Source organism: Rhinichthys klamathensis, unplaced genomic scaffold (assembly GCF_029890125.1).
Source record: "Rhinichthys klamathensis goyatoka isolate OS25496 unplaced genomic scaffold, OSU_Roscu_1.1 h1tg000139l_1, whole genome shotgun sequence".
Taxonomy (NCBI): Eukaryota; Metazoa; Chordata; class Actinopteri; order Cypriniformes; family Leuciscidae; genus Rhinichthys; species Rhinichthys klamathensis.
In genome coordinates, this window is record NW_026606674.1 from 1,896,206 (window position 1) to 1,916,123 (window position 19,918).

At 38.5% G+C, this 19,918-nt stretch overlaps 2 protein-coding genes across 2 annotated transcripts in view; both read left to right on the forward strand.

Moving 5' to 3' along the window:
* Positions 1 to 12,465, forward strand: part of tmtc2a (transmembrane O-mannosyltransferase targeting cadherins 2a) — a 32,317-nt gene extending 19,852 nt beyond the window's left edge. The window contains exons 3-12 of the mRNA XM_056257545.1: positions 4,723 to 5,542; positions 5,627 to 5,741; positions 6,767 to 6,852; positions 6,935 to 7,119; positions 7,276 to 7,354; positions 8,446 to 8,567; positions 10,467 to 10,548; positions 11,065 to 11,179; positions 11,541 to 11,604; positions 11,805 to 12,465. Coding sequence (XP_056113520.1) covers positions 4,723 to 5,542; positions 5,627 to 5,741; positions 6,767 to 6,852; positions 6,935 to 7,119; positions 7,276 to 7,354; positions 8,446 to 8,567; positions 10,467 to 10,548; positions 11,065 to 11,179; positions 11,541 to 11,604; positions 11,805 to 11,984 — 1,848 coding nt within the window. The 3' untranslated portion in view covers positions 11,985 to 12,465. The remainder of the gene's footprint in view (positions 1 to 4,722; positions 5,543 to 5,626; positions 5,742 to 6,766; positions 6,853 to 6,934; positions 7,120 to 7,275; positions 7,355 to 8,445; positions 8,568 to 10,466; positions 10,549 to 11,064; positions 11,180 to 11,540; positions 11,605 to 11,804) is intronic.
* LOC130089884 (deleted in malignant brain tumors 1 protein-like) overlaps positions 1 to 19,918 on the forward strand; it is a 94,514-nt gene that overhangs the window by 52,477 nt on the left and 22,119 nt on the right. Inside the window, exons 4-6 of the mRNA XM_056257450.1 lie at positions 17,673 to 17,987; positions 18,433 to 18,756; positions 18,833 to 19,150. Of these exons, the coding sequence (XP_056113425.1) occupies positions 17,673 to 17,987; positions 18,433 to 18,756; positions 18,833 to 19,150 (957 nt within the window). The remainder of the gene's footprint in view (positions 1 to 17,672; positions 17,988 to 18,432; positions 18,757 to 18,832; positions 19,151 to 19,918) is intronic.

Genomic DNA, 19,918 nt, shown 5'->3' on the forward strand with positions numbered 1-19,918 from the left:
GTTTGATTTATCATGAACGTGTGGACACTTATAATATTTATTGCATCATCACTGTTTAGTGATTTTCGCAGGGAAAATAGTGTCTAGTGTCTATGCAAACCTTGAAAATAGACAAAAGTTTTCATATAAAAGGGGTATTTTACTGTGTCCTAACCTGTTAACTCTTTAGGCGCCAAGGTTTTTTTTGAAAAAATGCTGGATTTTGACATCAACATTTCAAAAGCTTGTGGCTTGAAAGGGTTTAAAGATAGAGATCTACTGTAAATTAGAAAAATGTTGGGGATGACTGAAAGTTTATGTGGGGTGTAAATATACTCATCTAATTTGTATATTATGACGCCATAAGGGGGCGGCCCTCTTGAATTTCATAATATTCAGGAAATAGTTATTGAACTGATGTTTGAACTTATTTGCATGTTTTATTTTTTTAATCCTCATTCCAAATGACGAGAAAAGAGGAAACCACCAATAACAGGAGAAAGTAATAAATTATTACTATACTATATAGTAGTAAACGCATATGAACAGTAGCCTACTTTTTGATCAGTTCATCAGTAATATTCAGGAAATAGTAGATATTGAATTGATGTTGGAATTTATTTACATGCTTTTTTTCTTTTCTTTTTTTATCCTCATTCCAAATGATCGGAAAAGAGGAAACCAACAATAAAATAGGAGAAAGTACTAAATTATTACTATATTACAATACATTAGTAGTAAAACACATGTGAACAGTTACAGTAGCCTAATTTTTGATCAGTTCATCAGTAATATTCAGGAAAAGATCACGTCCACCCCTGCCACCCCTATCCCCGTTGGGCAAATGGTCAAAATGATCTGTTTGTGCTTCGTGAACACTCTCGCCTTGCACGGCAAAGATGTACCGCGAGAAGCGCGCGCGGCACCATTGCGCGTCAAAGATGTACCGGGAGAAGCGCGCGGCACCATTGCGCGTCAAAGATGTACCGAGAGAAGCGCGCGCGGCACCATTGAGCGTCAAAGATGTACTAGGAGAAGCGCGCGCGGCAAAGTTGTACCGGGAGAGGCGCGGGCGGCACCATTGCACGGCAAAGATGTACCGGGAGAAGCGCGATCATTAGACGGCCGATCGTCATTTACAAAAGGCAAATATTCCCCTTCAGAGTCAGAATCGGCGAATAACATTTGCAACACATCCTCACGGTACAAGTTTTTATTAGCCATTTGACGATTTTCTCTCACAAATATCACAATTTACTCAGACGCTCTGAACTGAACTGCTTCCGCATCAATGACACGATCGCTCACTTGCTCTGCTGTTTCCTCCAACACTTTGAATAGGAACATGACGTCATTTTGATCTTGAATCGAAGTATTACATGTCTGCCATCTAGTGGTAGGGAATACAAATGAGATATTACACCATATTAGGACCTACAGCCTGTTTTATTAAGTATGACGTCTTGTCGCAATTTTGCGACTTTGGCGCTTAAAGGGTTAAGATGAATTACACTATTATACAGATAAATGGCAAGTATTACATGATGGCAAATTCCATTTACTGTAGCAATACTAGACATTTAATTCCATTTAGCTGTACAATGATTTTGTGGGAATTATCACACTTACACCCATGATCTGTTCAGTATAATATGCAGAACTAATCTTTAAATGTCACTTTTTATCAATATGATAATAAATGAGAATTTTGCAGCTCTCCTCCACCATATTTCAGACAATAATGCAAGAGTAATCTTACCAGTCCAGACCCTGTACACCGATGCCAACCCCACAGCACATCTGGGCCCTTTATCATGGCCTCTCTGCCCGTGTCTCCGGCTTTTCTTGCTGGTAATCATGAGGTGCACGAGAGGGGCGACAGCGAGAGATTACAAACTCTCCAGACGGCCACGAGCGCATGGGAACGCAAACAGAGGGAGAAAAAGGAGGATGAGGAGGAAGAGAGGAAACCATGCCCTCACTTCCTCTCTTTCTCTTTATCAAAGCACTTTCTCGTTCACTCTTATTCCCGTGGTGGAAAACCGGCTCATTGGCTTTCAGTGTTTCACAGGGGCCTCATTAAATGCACAAGGAATGGTCAACAATAAAAGATCCCAAAGGATCTTCCGAAATGGTTTTTGAACAACGAGGCACTGACTTTGCATATTTAATGCCACGTGTCTCAGACTTTACATTCGTGCGGTAATGAATGCGTATCAGGGTAATGAAAACAGATAGAGCTCATTGATATTCTAGAGGCTACAAACACCCCTAATATATATTGCTTTGATTTGAGCTGAATGCGGTGTGAGTCTAAAACGATACGCTGTAGATTAGTTTTGAGGTTGGCCATACGAGCACACAATGCAGATAGAGGGCAATTTTTCATCTCATTTGCTCTCTAATCAGCTGAGATGAGATAAAGCTCGGGGTGATTGTCTGGAATGCGTTCTGCCCTTTTTCTGCATAGCAGTGTTGCACTTGGCTGCTGGTTTAGCGCAGGATCTACACACCACCAGTCAACCTGTCTTAAGGCCAATTCACACTGCACTGACAGATGGCAACAGACACTTCGTCGGGTTTTGGTTGGTGCTTGTTTTTGCTGATTGAACATGTTTGATGTTTTTCGGGTTGAATGTCTGAAAAGTGACGTTCTGTAATCTGCTGTTCTGTTGTCCGCATCGGTCAGCGTCTGTCAGTGCAGTTTGAATTTGTCTTTATTCTGGAAAAAAAGAGAGTTCTAATTTGATTGGTGAACTTTAAAGGAATAGTTCACTAAAAAATGAAAATTCTGTCGTCATTTACTCACCCTCAAGTTGTTTCAACCCTGTATGAATTTCTGCTGAACACAAAGGAAAATATTTTGAAGAATATCGGTAACCAGAGAGTTGATGAAGTCAATTGGGTCCATTGACATTTTGGTTACTGACATTCTTCAAAATATCTTCCTTTGTGTTCAGCAGAAGAAATTCATAAAATTCATATAGGTTTGAAACAACTTGAGGGTGAGTAAATGATGACAGAATTTTCATTTTTAACTGAACTATTCCTTTAAGGGGGAAAATACTGAAATGCTTCGTAGTCTATTTAAGGTAATTCAACGATGGCACACAATATTTTGGCTCATTTCGTCTTAATGCTGTGCATGTGGGAAGATTTGCTCATAAACAGTCAACAATTTGATTAATGTAGCGTCATTTATGCTGTGACAGGAAATTCAGCTGTGAAATGATGCTGTGGATCTCACATTTATTTACTTTTTTGTGTTTAATGCATGAGTTTTATTTGTTTAGTTACTAAGTTGAAGCATGACCTTATGCACAAACTTTATAAGCAGAGAAGAAAACTGCCATGCCATTGAGGATAACTGCTTTTTGTCTGATGATTGTTCTTTACATCTTCGTTGTAAGTTCTTTATGGTATCTCCAATCAAAGATTGATTTTACAGTTTGGTACAAAAGAGCATGAACAAAAACAGGTGATGAAATAGAGCTCATTCAGTTCAACCATATCTGAACTGTAGATTAAAGTGTCACACTCAGTGGAAGCAGATGATCTATCACGGCTTTAGCCCATAAGTTTCTGACCCATTGTGTGTGAAATAAAAGAATCGATATTCGTGGCATCTAATTTCCCCAGGCTTTGAGCTTGACTTCCCCAGAATGCACTCTGTCAATAGTCATGCTGTGCCCAAGAGGCAATTATACAAGAAAAGATTTTTCTCTCTTTTGCTCAAAAGACTGTTATATGCAGTATAAATGCAAAGGGGTGTTTCTTTCTTCAGGTACTTTTATGCACCAGGGGATGTCTTTTTATTTATTTTATTATATTTCATTTTTAAAATTTGTTACATTGTCTCATTAAGCAGTCTTGGGAAAATTTTTAACATGCCCTCATCGTTTATTTTTTTCTACTTTTCAGACTTTGTATGTATACATTTGTCCCAGACCCAGACTTTCATATGAATTTACATATGGTAAACCAACAAATAGTGACATAAACTTAAAACATTTTAATATTTATAAAGCGACAACAGTGTCAGCGAAGAGCATGCTTGAAAAAATCAAGCTAAGTAGTTGTGAGTAGATTATTTTTTATTTTGTGTCACTTCCAAACAAGTTGAAATTTTGTCATTGTCAAAAAACTGAGCATGTTATTGTGGTTTATTTATGATACATAAAATGCTAGCTATGAACTTGGCCATAACTCCTTAGAATATACTTGTATTATTTTATTTAATCTTGAAATGTTAATGCAATTTCCATCATCATCATTTCCATTTCAAAATGCGATTAAACACAATACATAACTTTAGATGTGGTGGAAATTATTACATAGGAGGAAGGATGGAAGTAAAAAATCTACCAACACAATATTGGCAATATGGTGGTAGTGGGAAGTGGGATGGTGATGGTAAAGACAATGGTAATACATAATAAACGGTTACTTTGTTTACGCATACACACACATACACATAACCACACTCACACCCGCACACATACACACTTAAACACTTAAATCACTCTTGTCACTGCTGGAAGTATGGATTTACAAGATTGCTCACTACTGCACTATGTTGGTTTGTTTGTATGTATGTCTGATTGTTAAATAAAAAAAAAAAGAATAAAAAAAAAAAAAAAAAAAAAAAGATGTGGTGGAAATTTTCATTTCTAAAAAAAACAAGAAGGAACAGAAACAAAGTCAGAATGTAAAATGATCCATTTTGTTCTCTTTATTTTCTAGAGGAGGAACATGAACTTGTTGGTCAGTTTAGCCTGGCTGGTTGGTTGGGGAATGATTCTGCTCACAGCAAGATTTTACTGGATGGGCAACAAGCCGCCAAACTTCTCCAACTCGGACAACCCAGCAGCCGACTCGCCTCACTTCCTGACCAGAGCGCTTACGTTCCTGTACCTTCCAGCTGTCAATGCCTGGCTCCTCCTCTGTCCTGACAAACTCAGCTTTGATTGGTCAATGGATGCCGTTCCTCTGCTCAGAGCCATCGCAGATTGGAGGAACCTTCAGTCGGTTATGTTTTACTCAGGATTTGCTCTCCTGGCATGGTTTGGCCTGAGAAGCCCACTGCTACAGTCCACAAAAATCAGTGAAACCAATGGAAAATCCTATATGAGCAATGGAAAGTCTGCAACTAACGGATACAGTCATAATCACAATGACAATCACTACAGGGAATCAAACTCTCCTAAAAGAAATGGTTATCACAAACCTCTGAAAACCCTCCCAGCCACAGAGAACGTGGTGGCCTTTTCCCTCGGACTGCTGGTTTTACCCTTCGTCCCAGCCACTAACATGTTCTTCTATGTGGGCTTTGTAGTGGCCGAGCGAGTGCTGTACATCCCCAGTATGGGCTTCTGTCTGCTCGTGACTGTCGGGTTTAGGAGTATGTTCATGCGCTGTAGGTTGAGATGCTCCAGAGCGCTCCTGCTGACCTGTGCCGCAGGCCTGGTGCTTCTCTACAGCCTGAAGACTGTGAGGAGGAACCAGGACTGGCAGAGCGAAGAGATGCTGTACAGGTCTGGCATTGCTGTCAACCCTGCAAAAGGTGGGTTTAAAGAGCTTGTATTCTGCAATATCAGATATATTATCTACAAAATAAATATTTAATATAGTGAGATGTTTCCCTCAGCTTGGGGTAACCTGGGTAATGTCCTGAAGAACCAGGGAAAGATGGCTGAGGCTGAGAGGGCGTATAGAAATGCTCTTTATTACCGGGGCAATATGGCTGATATGCTCTACAACCTGTGAGTACAATAACTTTGACTTGGTTTTTTATACCCTACACCACACTGTCTGAATGTTGTTGCATCAAATAAAAAAATAAAACCAAGTTGTTCAGAAAACAAATGATGGTAGATGTTTTTTTTTTTTAGAACTAACTTCACCTTTCTGAGTAATTTTTTTTGAAAATGATATAACCAGCTCGTCTCAATGTGATTTTTTTCCCCCCCGATTTAATTTAATTTGTTCATTTCTGTCTTTGTCTATGACCAGAAATAAGCAAACAAAGGGATGACTAAACAGCTCTCTCTCTCTCTCTCGCTCTCTCGCTCTCTCTCTCTCTCTCTCTCTCTCTCTCTCTCTCTCTCTCTCTCTCTCTCTCTCTCTCTCTCTCTCTCTCTCTCTCTCTCTCTCTCTCTCTCTCTCTCTCTCTCTCTCTCTCTCTCTCTCTCTCTCTCTCTCTCTCTCTCTCTCTCAATTTCAATTTTCAAATTAGCTTTATTAGCATGACTGTGTAACACAATGTTGCCAAAGCATCAACATATTATATATAAATAATAATACATACAAACAGTAAACATATATGTATAAATCATGTCATATGTAGCATTGTAAATAGATAGATAAATAAACACAATCTATCTTAATAAATAGATAAATAAATACATTTGATCACTCTGGAGAATTAGCTGTCTCTGGCATTGTGAATAGCTAGCACATATTTAGCCGCTATTGCAGCTGTATTGTCTCTCTCTCTCTCTCTCTCTTTGTGAGGGGAAAGTCATACTAAAGTTTGAGGTTGAGGAGCAGTGCAAGTATTTGCCGTATCTCTCTCTCAGGGCTTCTGAGTGTGACGGGGATTTCATTAGTCCTGATTTGCAGGCATGAAGGGAAGTGTGAAACACCTCTAACACTCATTAACCCTGGAGAGGAGAAGAAACCTCCATGTTTCATTGTCACGTTCTGGTCCTTGCACAAACGTATATGTTCATATTGCTTCACACATCATTTCTCAAGCTTAACCTGTGTGTGATTTTATTTCATCCAGTGGTTTGCTGCTACAGGAGAGTGAGCGATTCTCCGAGGCTCTGCATTACTATAAACTGGCCATCGGGAGCAGACCGACTCTGGCCTGTGAGTTCAGCTCTTCAGTTTCACTTATTTCAACATTTTGACCATCAGAGTCAGTCTCTTACTTGTGTCCTGACTTTCACAGCTGCATACTTGAACGTGGGCATCATCCTGGTCTCCCAGGGGAATATCGAAGAGGCCAAGCGCACATTCCACACTTGCGCGGACATCCCTGATGAGAATCTAAAGGACCCTCATGCCCACAAGAGCTCCGTCACCAGCTGCTTGTACAACCTGGGAAAGATGCTTCATGAGCAGGGCCAGCATGAGGTACAGCTCAGCTCATTCGTTGAGTATTCATTGAAATCTACATGCATAACCCAGTTTAGATGGATCCAATAATGTTCTTGTATGAATTGTTGGTTGTTCATACTTTACAGTTCTTTTTGTCACATTATTACAGGCTGTTTTTTGTTTGTCGTATAGGAGGCGCTTTCAATTTATAAAGAGGCTGTGCAAAAGATGCCACGACAGTTCGCACCGCAGAGTTTGTACAACATGATGGGTCAGTGTTTATTTCTCAGTTATATTGCATTCAGGTGTATTTTATGTATTTATATCTATAGACCAATGTAAAATTGAGGTTGGGTTTTTCCAGTGGAATCACAATATATTAAATGTAAATTTATAAATTCTCATTCTATCTATCCCAATTCATCCCGTCCCATCCAATACACCCATAAAAATATTATACCTAAAGACCAGCCCTATGACTTATTATCCCCTTTTGATATTTTTCCCCTGCAATTTTAGATTTTCCCCTCTTATAGACAACCTCATTAACATGTTCCGTTTAAGATTTCAAATATGACCTAAAATATGTTTTAGTGCTCTACAACCGCTTCAGTTTAATGACACTATTGTCTTGCTACAGCTGCTTTTGATGACGTCTGCATCATTAATTATGTTACTTGTTTATAACCGTGAAGCTGCTTTAAAATAGTTTCTATTGTATAAAACGCTATAAAAATAAACATGACTTTGAAAAATATTATAAAATATTTCAAATGAACCTTTATTTGTAAAACCATCCCAAATATGTTTTTGTCACGTCTGGAGATGTGACTGGAATTGGATACATAGATAATGTGTCCTTGCATTACTGAATCAGTATCCGGAGATGTGATGAGTTTACATTCATGCCTTTGGCAGATGCTTCCAAAGTGACTTTAGAATCCATTCAAGGTGTACTTTTTTTTTTTTTTTTTGTGTGTATGCATTTCCTTGGAATCAAACCCATGACCTTAATATAGCAAGTTTAACTTGTAGTCTTTTGAAAGCTCAGTTGCTTACAGTTACAGTTACGCTTATGGTTTCTGTCCCTTGTATGATACTGTCATTATCAGTCTCATACCATGATGGACTGTTGTTTTTGGGACATCATGGCAGTTTAGAACATTTTTTTTTCTATAAATTTCAAACATAGTGCTCCAGAGGTTTAATGTCTGTGAATCAACTCTAAGCATATTTGGAAAGTTCTTCCATAACTCCTCAAACTAATCCAACGACATATGCTTTTCTTTGCATGTGATTTGCCGGCATGAAGTCCAGGGAATTCTAGGTAATTTTGGATGTCCTTCTGACTTTGGCCCACAGGTGAGGCTTATATGAGGCTGAATAATCTAGAGGAAGCGGGACATTGGTACAGAGAGTCACTGAAGGCCAAACCCGACCATGTTCCTGCCCACCTGACCTATGGAAAACTGCTGTCTATCATGGTGAGTCAACCTGACAAGTACATTATTACCCTTGTTGTGTTTGTGAGCTTTTCTTCTGTCACAAACACAAAAGTGAGACCTGAAAGTCTGAGCCCACATTGAAAACAAATAAAAAGATTTTGAAAATCAATTGACATGGTGTTTATTTATTTGTTTATCCATGAATCCATTATTCCATTCATCACATTCATTCCATCCATGATCCATCCCATTCTATCCATTCCATCCATCCATGTTGTTGTTATGATTATTATCATTATTGATACTACTACTACTAATACTACTACTACTAATAATAATAATAATAATAATAATAAAAAAAAATATATATATATATATATATTATACCACTTGTGACAATGCTTTTATTTTACCTAAATAATAATATATTGTTAAATATAAGCTTTTTCACTAGTGGTCTCAGACTTTTGCTGCTATATTTTTGACACACTGTGGTTGCTATAAAATTTCCAGTATGCATGTAAAAACCTGAAGCTAAATGGATTTGTGAAAGCGTAATTAAATATGAAATCCATTTAGTTTGTTTTCAATCTACAAATGGGGAGATGGAGTGGAAAGAAGTATTCAAAGATATCTGGTTATCAAAATCATTTGCCACAGATGACCCTTCGTGAGACTCTTAGTACTGAGGAACGAAATAATTGCTTCGTCCTTGAGAGGAACATTGACGCAAAAACATCTCTCAGACATCAACGGCAACATCATTTAGTGAATAATGAAAACTGTCTTTTCAGTTTTTCACATTTTTATTCCACCCCTTTCACTACCCCACCTCTCCCTGCATAAGAAATAACCATTGCTCCCCGTGATATTTCCTCTCTGACCACCATGATGTAAATGGAGAAGGGGTGATGAAGAAAGGTCAAGCAGCTGCATCCCCCCCAGGACGTGATATCTCATATCCTCCTCCTAATCTGATTTGGGTTTGTGTCTCGGCACGGCTGGTCAAGAGTCCACTGTTGCCTCAAACCTGTTTGCTCACTTTAACCCCCCCCCTCCCAAACCACACATGGCCTGTCCACTTAATACACATAGATTAAAACCGGTTATTACCCCTCAAGCACCGTGCTTAATTGAATTACTCTTTCCTTCTTGAAAACAGGTTATTGGTGAACTTTTGACCACCTGTTGAAGAACTGCAGTGTATTGTCCATGACAACTTCAGTCATTTTGTCTGATGCTGTTCGATGTACCTCACAAGACCATTTTTTGTTCGATTTCTTGGTCAGATGTAAGATTCAGGACATTTACTGTTGTTTTCTTTTCCGTTTAGCAGTCTGTTTTTGAACTTGAAATTTCTAAGGTTTGTTTTACATTGAAAATGTGTCCTTGCAAAGCTAATTTAATGCTTTAGTCAACAGATTAAATCGAGGTCTGGGGCTAAAACAATAGCTTTTTTTGTATTTACCCTTTTTGGATTCAAATCTGCAGGTATTTAGTGGTTTTTTGAAACCCTGACTTCAAGTATTATAGGCCTATACATTTGATAAACGCTCTTGGACATAGTTGAATGCTTTTCGGGAACCGCAGCCAATGAGAACATGAAATGCTACGGCTTTCCAGGGTATTTCTTTATCCTCTTATCTGAAGTGTTTGCCACAAAACTGTTCAGTGAAGCAAGCCTAATATAACCTTGCTGCTTATGACAAGAACGTTTGCAAAGGTAACACCAACATGGAAGCAATCAGCACTGAACTGTAAAGAAAGTGAGACAATTGCACATCAAACATGGAGAAACACTCACACAAGTGTACTTTCCCACACTTTGATAACATCTAACATCATATAAAGCGCAAATTTAAAGGATCCGGTTACGACTATGTCCCTTTAATAGTAACGGTGGGTGTAGTTGTAATTATTTCTTAATGTCTCCCACAGGGACAGAAGTCTGAAGCAGAGCGTTATTTCCTGAAGGCAATAGAGCTGGATCCTACTAGAGGAAACTGCTATATGCATTACGGTAGGATCTGATTCAATTCCTAATGTCTAATGATCTAATGTTATTGATCAATGCTCAATTTACTTGAAATGGTATTTTATAGAGTCTTCCTTAAATATGGCCTTTATTTATTCCTTAATTGTGGACTTTGTTAATAATAATTAATTTAACAACAAAATATATATATATATTGAATATTATTGCTATTATATTATTATTATTATTATTATTATTAATAAATATAATATATTTATAATATATACCATATATAGATATGAAATTTAATTTAAAAAATATTTCATTCTCACAATAAATCCATATGCTTCATGTTTGACTAATAAACAGCCCCTTCTCAACTCTTGCAAAACTGTGTCCTTTCTTATCACTGAAATGAATCAGTAAACTTATGTCCTGAAGCAGCAGAGGTTCATTGTGCTTCATGTCCTGCCTCCTCCTGCATATCTGATCTTCGACTGCTGTGTTGAGTTGATTTCCATCTTGTGATCTCCCCTCTCTCTCTCTCGCTCTCTCTCTCAGGTCAGTTTCTGTGTGAAGAGTCTCGTCTGGGAGAGGCAGCAGTAATGGCTCAGAAAGCTGCAGAGCTGGACAGTTCTGAGTTTGATGTTGTGTTCAGCGCTGCTCATATGCTCAGGTGTGTGTGTGTGTGTGTAGGTGGACTCCGCCTGTTTCATCATCTACAATGAAACAAGGGAATGTTTTTCGATAATGACTAGCTGACTTTACATTACTCTGCTTATTCCACAGCTGCTTGTCAAATAAATACATGGACTTATTGATTTTACTTACAGCTTAGCTAATTCATTATTTTTAACTTGTATTGATGTGAGAAGAGGCAGCAGAGTATTATTAGAGAAATTAAAGTTGCACTAGTATGTAGAAAGCTATTTGCCTGGGCCAACACTCATTATCCATCAACATTAATACTTATTATGTATGCATAATCATTTTCATAATAACTTACAGGTTCTAGTATTGTGTGTGTCTGTCCACAGACAGGCCAGTCTGAATGAGGCAGCTGAACGGTATTATGGGAAGGCAGCTGATTTAAGACCTGACGTAAGTACCTTCTTCGGGTGTTTTGTTAATGTTTAAGATATTTTTGTGCCTAGGAAACCTTGCTGAAGTCTTCCATTTATATTTGTTGCATTTGCTCTTTTAGAATGTTCAGGGTTTTTTTTCTTACCTAATTCTAGAACCACATTTTATAATCCATCCATGATTCTCTCTTTTTATGTGTGCTTTTCTGGTTCTCCCAGCATCCAGCAGCTCTGATGAATCTCGGGGCCATCCTCCATCTTAATGGGAAGCTGAAGGAAGCTGAGAGCAACTACCTCCGTGCGCTGCAGCTCAAACCAGACGACCTCATCACTCAGTCCAACCTCCACAAACTCTGGAATGTCATGCAGAAACAGGGCCTACGAGCCGCTGGAACATGATCTGCTGCTGTAACCTCTGCAGATATTGCATCTGTGGACGTCTGATCTTATTTGAGATGGATTTCTCTAAATATTCAGCCCTTACTGTGGACAGATGTTGGTTAAACTTGAACTGGTCTAGAGGTTGGGAATGAAGAGGCTCTGTGAAGTTCTGTATTGAACAGTAGTGTAAGAGAACAGTAAAGTGCACTTGAAAGAGTGTAATAGCCTCTGAATTCGTCTTCTCACACACACAGGAGAGGTGGTGTTTGCAACAAACTGGATTGTATTCTTCTGAGAGCAGTGATCAGGATGAACTCTTTCGTATAGAAGGCTAAACATGTCACGGTAACTCATACCAACTGAAGTGTCATATATTGTCATTATGCAGATATTTAAAATGTCTCTTGTTAATTTATTGTTGATAAATTAGAGATTTGTCACTTGTAATGGTTGTTAATAGAACTTAAAATCTCTCAAGTCTCAACACCCCGCGCTGAATCTATTAAAGCACTATGTTGTTGCTGACTGCCATAGAGCTTAATTTGTTTAATCAGACTTTTTACCGAAACATTTGACCACAAAAAAATATCAGTTTGACCAAATAATCATTCAGAATTTTTATTAGAAGAAAGAACTGAACATTTTCTGTTCCAGTAAGCGTTCAACATTGAGACGCTCTCCTGACGAGACGTTTATCAGCTCATTTCATGAATGTTTCGCTGACCTCTTTTGGAAGAGTAACACATTACAGCAAGGATGCCAAATCTGTTCCTGGAGATCTACCTTCCTGAAAAGTTCAGCTCCAACCTTGAGCGAACACAACTGAACCAGCTTATTAAGATCTCCAGGAACACTTGATAATTACAGACAGTTGTGTTGCATCAGGGTTGGACGGATAGGTTGCACTTCAGGAACAGGATCGGGCTCCCCTGAATTACGTCTGCCTGTATTTAGAATAACAAGTGTTTTTCTGCCATCTTGTGGTTGAGTAACGCTTTGCCACAATGCACATGCCTGTTGCCTAAAGGCTGCTAAATTCTCTGTAAAATTCTCAATAAAACCTTTTTATTTACAACTGATATCTGGGTTTTTCTAACAATGAACATTAAAATTGATAAAACTAAATAATAATATGTTAGAATGGGCAATTTAGTTTTAATTTGGGACAAATATGTTGTTTTGTTGTTATTTATACATAATTATATTCTGTAAATTTAAAATATACATTTATAAAATATGTTCAACATAAGTATATGTTTTGCATGTTTGAATTGAGCAGTTATCAGTGTCTGTATCAGCAGGTGTTTGGTTCTGATGCTGTATATAACATGGGGTGCTTCCTCTCTCTGAAATCTTCAAAGTTTCCCAAATTATGTGTGACTATTTTTGCCTCTGGCAGGTGTGTGTGTGTGTGTATCCTCACTGAAGTGTCTTGATATGGAGGAGGAGTTCTTTTCAGCGCTGACGAGCTTTTGATATATATGGTATAAATCAGAAATGCCTCCTCTGATTTGTCACTGAAGTTGTTTGATGATTTCCTCTGTTCTGTCTAATAAGGTAATGATGAACCTGATTGGAAAGTTTTAGGGCTCTCCTCTTTAGGGGGCTGACAGTACCCAGTTTCTTCAGTGTGTTTGAGGAACAGAAAAGAAACTTGTGCTGTGTTCTCCGAGCTGATGAAATGGTGTGCGTCCAGCAGAAGATGATGATGAAGAGTCTGATGTTTCTAATCAAACTCATCACCGCTAGTAGGTTTATACTTTCAGTTGAGGATGAAATTATCTCAATTATTAATTATGTACATTTTGTGCGTTGTTGTTGTTAACTTCTTATTTTTTCCTTCTTTCTGTCTCCCAGTCTGTCATTTTTCTGTTGCACAAAAGAAAAGTGTGTATGTGCGGTTGGTTGGTGGTCACAGTCCGTGTGCTGGTAGAGTGGAGGTTCTTCATAGAGGTCAGTGGGGAACAGTGTGTGGCGATAACTGGGATATGGCTGATGCGGCAGTGGTGTGTAGAGAGCTGGACTGTGGAGAACCTGTAGATGCTCTGGGTGATGCTCATTTTGGACCAGGATCAGGACCAATCTGGATTAGTTATGTCTCGTGTACTGGATCAGAGTCTACACTGAAGAAGTGTGGGTCAGCAGGATGGGGTAAAAGCAACTGTGATCATAGTAATGATGCTGGAGTCATCTGTTCAGGTAAACTGCTCCATTCTGCACCATAATATTACATCACTGAAATTAGCTTCTCACCAACATCATAAAATGTAAAATATTTTTATTTTATACACCACATTCAAAAGTTTGAGGTCAGTAAGATTTTTTTTTAAAGAAGCTGCTTATGCCCAGCAAAACCGGTACTACTTTTTTTTTTTTTGGCAGTTTAAAATGACTGTTTTCTATTTTAACATGAATTTTCTAGCAGACATTACCTCTGTCTTCAGTGTCACATGATCCTCCTGAAATCTTAGATTTGGTGCTCATGAGGAATTTCAGCAAAGTTGAAAATGGTTGTGCTGCTTAATGAATTGTGGATGTGTTTTCTGAAGGAGTTTAAAGCATTTATATGTAACAGAAATATTTTGTAACATTCTAAATGACTACTGCCATTTTAAACAAATTAATGCATCTTGCTCAATATTTTTTTTCCCCAAACTAAATCTTACTGTCCTCAAATTACAACTGTTTAAACACTCATTTTATTGTTTCTCTGTATCTTACTTATGCTAATAAATAAATGTGAAAAAAACTATATATTACATGTTTATTTAACTTTATTTTTCTCAATCTTTTTCACTTTTTAATATGTTAGATTTTAGTTGTTGTTTTTGTTGTTGTTTCATATACAACATGTGGTGTTTCTCTTATACAATATGATATAGGAATCTATAAAATATTTATATGCCTGTGTACAAGGTTTTTTTTTCTTCCCAAAAATCATTTAAATGATCTGGATTCCTTTAGGAGTCCGGCTGGTTGGAGGTTCTCGCTGCTCTGGGAGGTTAGAGATACTTGATGATCAGTCGTGGGTGTCAGTGTGTGACGCTGCCTTTGACCAGCAGGATGCAGAGGTTGTGTGTAGAGAGCTGGACTGTGGGGCTCCTGTACAGGTGCTGGGAGAAGATGCTTTTGGCAAAGGAAAGGCTCAGATGTGGATACAAGAGATTCAGTGCAGAGGAAATGAGTCTCAGATTCACTTCTGTCCAACATCACCATTAGATGAAAACAACTGTTCTCATGGCAACGACTTTGAATTTGTGTGTCCAGGTTGAAACAAATTTTCACTTCAGATTCAAATCAGATTAAAACTTGATGTTTTATCAATGTGCTTTCCCTCCTCATTGTGTCATTTCTTTTATCTCAATCTTTATTTCTCAATGTTTCTCAATGTCTCTTCATCTCTCATGCTCTCTGTTCAATATATAGTCGGTTCGAATGTGAGGCTAGTTGGTGGTCACAGTCGCTGTGCTGGTAGAGTGGAGGTTCTTCATAGAGGTCAGTGGGGAACAGTGTGTGGAGATGACTGGGAAATGGCTGATGCGGCAGTGGTGTGTAGAGAGCTAGACTGTGGAGAACCTGTAGATGCTCTGGGTGATGCTCATTTTGGACCAGGATCAGGACCAATCTGGATGAGTTATGTCATGTGTACTGGATCAGAGTCTACACTGAAGAACTGTGGGTCATCAGGATGGGGTCAAAGCAAATGTGATCATACTGAAGATGCTGGAGTCATCTGTTCAGGTAAACTGCTTTCTTTGTACAGTACCTCACCTTAATATAACATTACTAAAAGTGTTCTCATTTCACCAAAATGTAGAGTATTTTCTATTCTATTGTTGAGGAAACTATTTTTTTTCTTGTGGCCACAAGTTTAATGTGTAAAACAATGAGTGATCATGGTAACTATGAGCTCTGCAGCGGATATTAATATTCAAACTATAGTGAAAACACTATTTATTACCAATGTAATTATCATTTTAAGACATTAAATTTATATAAGCACATAACACAAGAACACTTCTCTTTAAATACAAATGAGATTTTATTGATATTTCTAACACATAAAACTAATGTCTAACACATAAACGCATGCACACACACATTCAGCAACAGCTGAATGCACACTTTCAGCTGTTTGCAATGAACAAATAAAATAAAAGTAATTGAAATAACTCAACACAACAAATGTTTCAAGTGGTTTCCCCAAGTTCAACTGAAAATACAACTTTGAATGACTTCTGCAATCTCAAAATTATTCAACCCCATCATGGCAAGCATCTTTAGTACTTAGAACACATTTTGCTGTTATGACCTGCTGTAAACGCGATGTATGACCAGACAGCAGCTTCTGGCAGCGTTTCTGAGGAATCTGAGCCCTTTCCTCATGAGCAATGGACTCCAGTACAGTAATATTATTGGGTTTGCATGGTGCAACCGCCGCCTTCCAATCCTACCAAAGATTTTTGACTGGGTTCAAGTCACATAATTGGATGGCCACTGTAGAATCTTCCAGGACTTCTTTTGCAACCAAGCCTTGGTGGAATTTGAGGTATACTTGGGATCATTGTCCTTTTGGAAGGTCCAATGACATCTAAGCTTCAGCTTCCTAAATTATGGCATTACGTTTTCTCCTAGGATTTCCTGATATATAGTACAAAAATGAATATGGCCTTCCACACACTGCAGGTTTTCAGTGCCAGAGGATGTGAAGCATTTCTCAATGTCTCTTCATTTCTCATGCTCTCTGTTCAATATATAGTCGGTTCGAATGTGAGGCTAGTTGGTGGTCACAGTCGCTGTGCTGGTAGAGTGGAGGTTCTTCATAGAGGTCAGTGGGGAACAGTGTGTGATGATTTCTGGGATATGACTGATGCTGCAGTGGTGTGTAGAGAGCTGGACTGTGGAGAACCTGTAGATGCTCTGGGTAATGCTCATTTTGGACCAGGATCAGGACCAATCTGGATGAGTGTTTTATGTTGTTTTGGAATTGAGTCTTCACTGAAAAACTGTGAATCAGCAGGGTGGGGTAAACATACCTGTGATCATAATGGTGATGCTGGAGTCATCTGTTCAGGTGAATGACATTGTGTACTTTAATATTGCGATAAACATAAATTACACAATACTCTCTTGACAGAACAGCTAATCTGATGTGATGTAATTTTCATATGATTAATGTTATTTAGGGACTGCAACTGCTAAATGCAATATAGTCTCTTAAGCTTGCCACTCTGAATAACTCTGTTTTCTCTGTTTTGTACCATTTTGAATGTAATAAAAACAGATCATAAACATTCCAGACTTACCAATGGACCTCATTTGTGCTCTGGGAGATTAGAGATAGTTCATGGAAACACCAGGAATTCAGTGTGTGGCGCTGCCTTTGACCAGCAGGATGCAGAGGTTGTGTGTAGAGAGCTGGACTGTGGAGCTCCTGTACAGGTGCTGGGAGAAGATGCTTTTGGAAAAGGAGACGCTCAGATGTGGACACAAGAGATTCAGTGCAGAGGAAATGAGTCTTATATATCTTTCTGTCCAACGTCATCTTCTCTCAAACACTACTGTACTCATGATAATGATATTGGACTGTTATGTTCTGGTAATGGAACTGTAGTTTTCAACTTATTGAGATAATCATAAACATATTTTAAAAACATTTACATTTCATTTTTCATACTGTTTAAGTAAACTGTGTACTTTATATAGGTTACACTGACCTCAGACTGGCCAATGGTCCTGACATCTGTTCTGGTCGAGTTGAACGTCAGTACTTCAGGAAATGGGGCTCAGTGTGTGATGCATGCTGGGATATGAGAGCTGCCAGTGTCCTCTGTAGACAGCTGAATTGTGGGATTGCTGTGTCTGTTGTGGGATCAGACTGGTTTGGAGAGGGAAGTGGTGAAATCTGGGCTGATGTGTTTGATTGTGACGGGAATGAAACAAAACTCTCAGAATGTTCCATCTCTTCATGGAGTCGAGCTGAATGTTCTCATAGACGAGATGTTGGAGTCATTTGCTCTAGTGAGGGAATTTTATTGAAAAAAAAATAAGTTTTAAATTACCTACATTTGCAATTGAAATTATTCAACCCCCATTTGCAAATCAGGTTTATTGGCAAAATGTACAAACTTTCAGCTGTTTGCAATGAACAAATCAAACAAAAGTAATTGAAATAGCTCAACACAACAAATGTTTCAAGTGGTTTCCCCAAATTTAACTGAAAATGCAACTTTTTATAACTTCTGCAGTTTCAAAATTATTCACCTTCAAGGAGTTAAACCTCTTTTCTATAAACATTTTGTGTGTTGAGCTATTGCCATTTCTTTTGTTTAATTTGTTCATTGTAAACAGCTGAAAGTTTGTAAATTTTGTCAATAAACCTGATTTGCAATGGAGATTGAATAATTTTGAATGCAACTGTATAAATCTTGCAATATCTTGATAAAATGCCTCATCTTTCACTCAGATTCCTCTCTGGCTGTTCATGACGGTCTGGTGCGGTTGTTTGGAGAGAGACCGTGTGAGGGGGAGCTGGAAGTTTCCATCCATCAGGTCTGGAGGAGAGTTCTGCTGGACTCCTGGAGTCTCACTGAATCCTCTGTGGTCTGCAGACAGCTGGGCTGTGGCTCTGTGCTGAACTTCTCCGGCTCCTCTTCATCCAGTCCTGAACACAGTCATGAGTGTGTGACGGGCTTCCAGTGCTCTGGGAGTGAAGCTCATCTGGGGAACTGCAGCTCTCCACACACTCTCAACTGCAGCTCCACACAACAGCTGTCAATCACCTGCCTTGGTGAGAACAACAACATCTGGGCAGATTCTTCAGTTGTTGGTGATCAATAATGTGTTTTTCTCCCTCTGAATATCAGGTCGCGGGTCCATCAGGCTGGTGGGTTCTGGGGGAGACTGTGCAGGGAGGCTGGAGGTTTTTCACAGCAGCTCATGGGGGACAGTGTGTGATGACTCCTGGGATATTAAAGATGCCCATGTGGTGTGCAGACAGCTGCAGTGTGGAGTGGCCCTCAGTAACCAGCAGGTACCAGCCTGGTTTGGTCCTGGTTCTGGACCCATATGGCTGGATGAGGTGGAGTGTGAGGGGAATGAGACGTCCCTGTGGAACTGCTCTTCTCCAGGCTGGGGGAAACATGACTGTCAACACAAGGAGGATGTAGGAGTCGTGTGTTCAGGTAAATGGTAAACTATCATTTAAATAATAACATTTAAATAACCTAAAATGTGCCTGATAATATCCAGTATACTCCGTTATGCACATCAACAGCAGTGTTGGGAACTGAGAATAGGTTCTTATTCAGAAAATATTTAGAAAATATTATAACCAATTTCGGTAAAGTTTCTTCCACATGCACTTTTCAATGCGGATGGAATACTGTAATACAATAACCTGACAGAGTTTTCTGAAGTTCTTACTTATCAGTACTGCAACACTGCATTACTGAATCTACAGCATGAAATGGAAAGCACAACTAATGTAGTCCGATTGCTGAATTAATGACTTTAATGATTCGGTTATTTTAGTGAATAAAAAGCACACAGCATACAGTGTTGTGACTTCTGAACAAATGGGTCAATTCTGTTCAGTGAATCAAAAACATACAGTTTAGAACCAACTCTGAAAATTGAAATGTAGTTACTGATTGGATGCTAATCCAACAAAATGTCGCTTAATATACATTTTGTGCATTTGGTCAGTAGTATTTTATAAATATGAATAAATAAAATATTTTTTCACATTTTTGTTTGTTTAAAATTGTTGAGTATTACATTATATCGCCCCCAAAACGACTGAAAAGTTACTAAAAAATCTGTGTATATACCCTTTGTATGAATTGTTTTAAACATATTTATTATTCAAATTATCTCATTCTTTTAAAATGGATTTGCATTTTGTTTTCCCAAATATTTATACCTTAAAAGCACTAAAAGAAGCATCAATT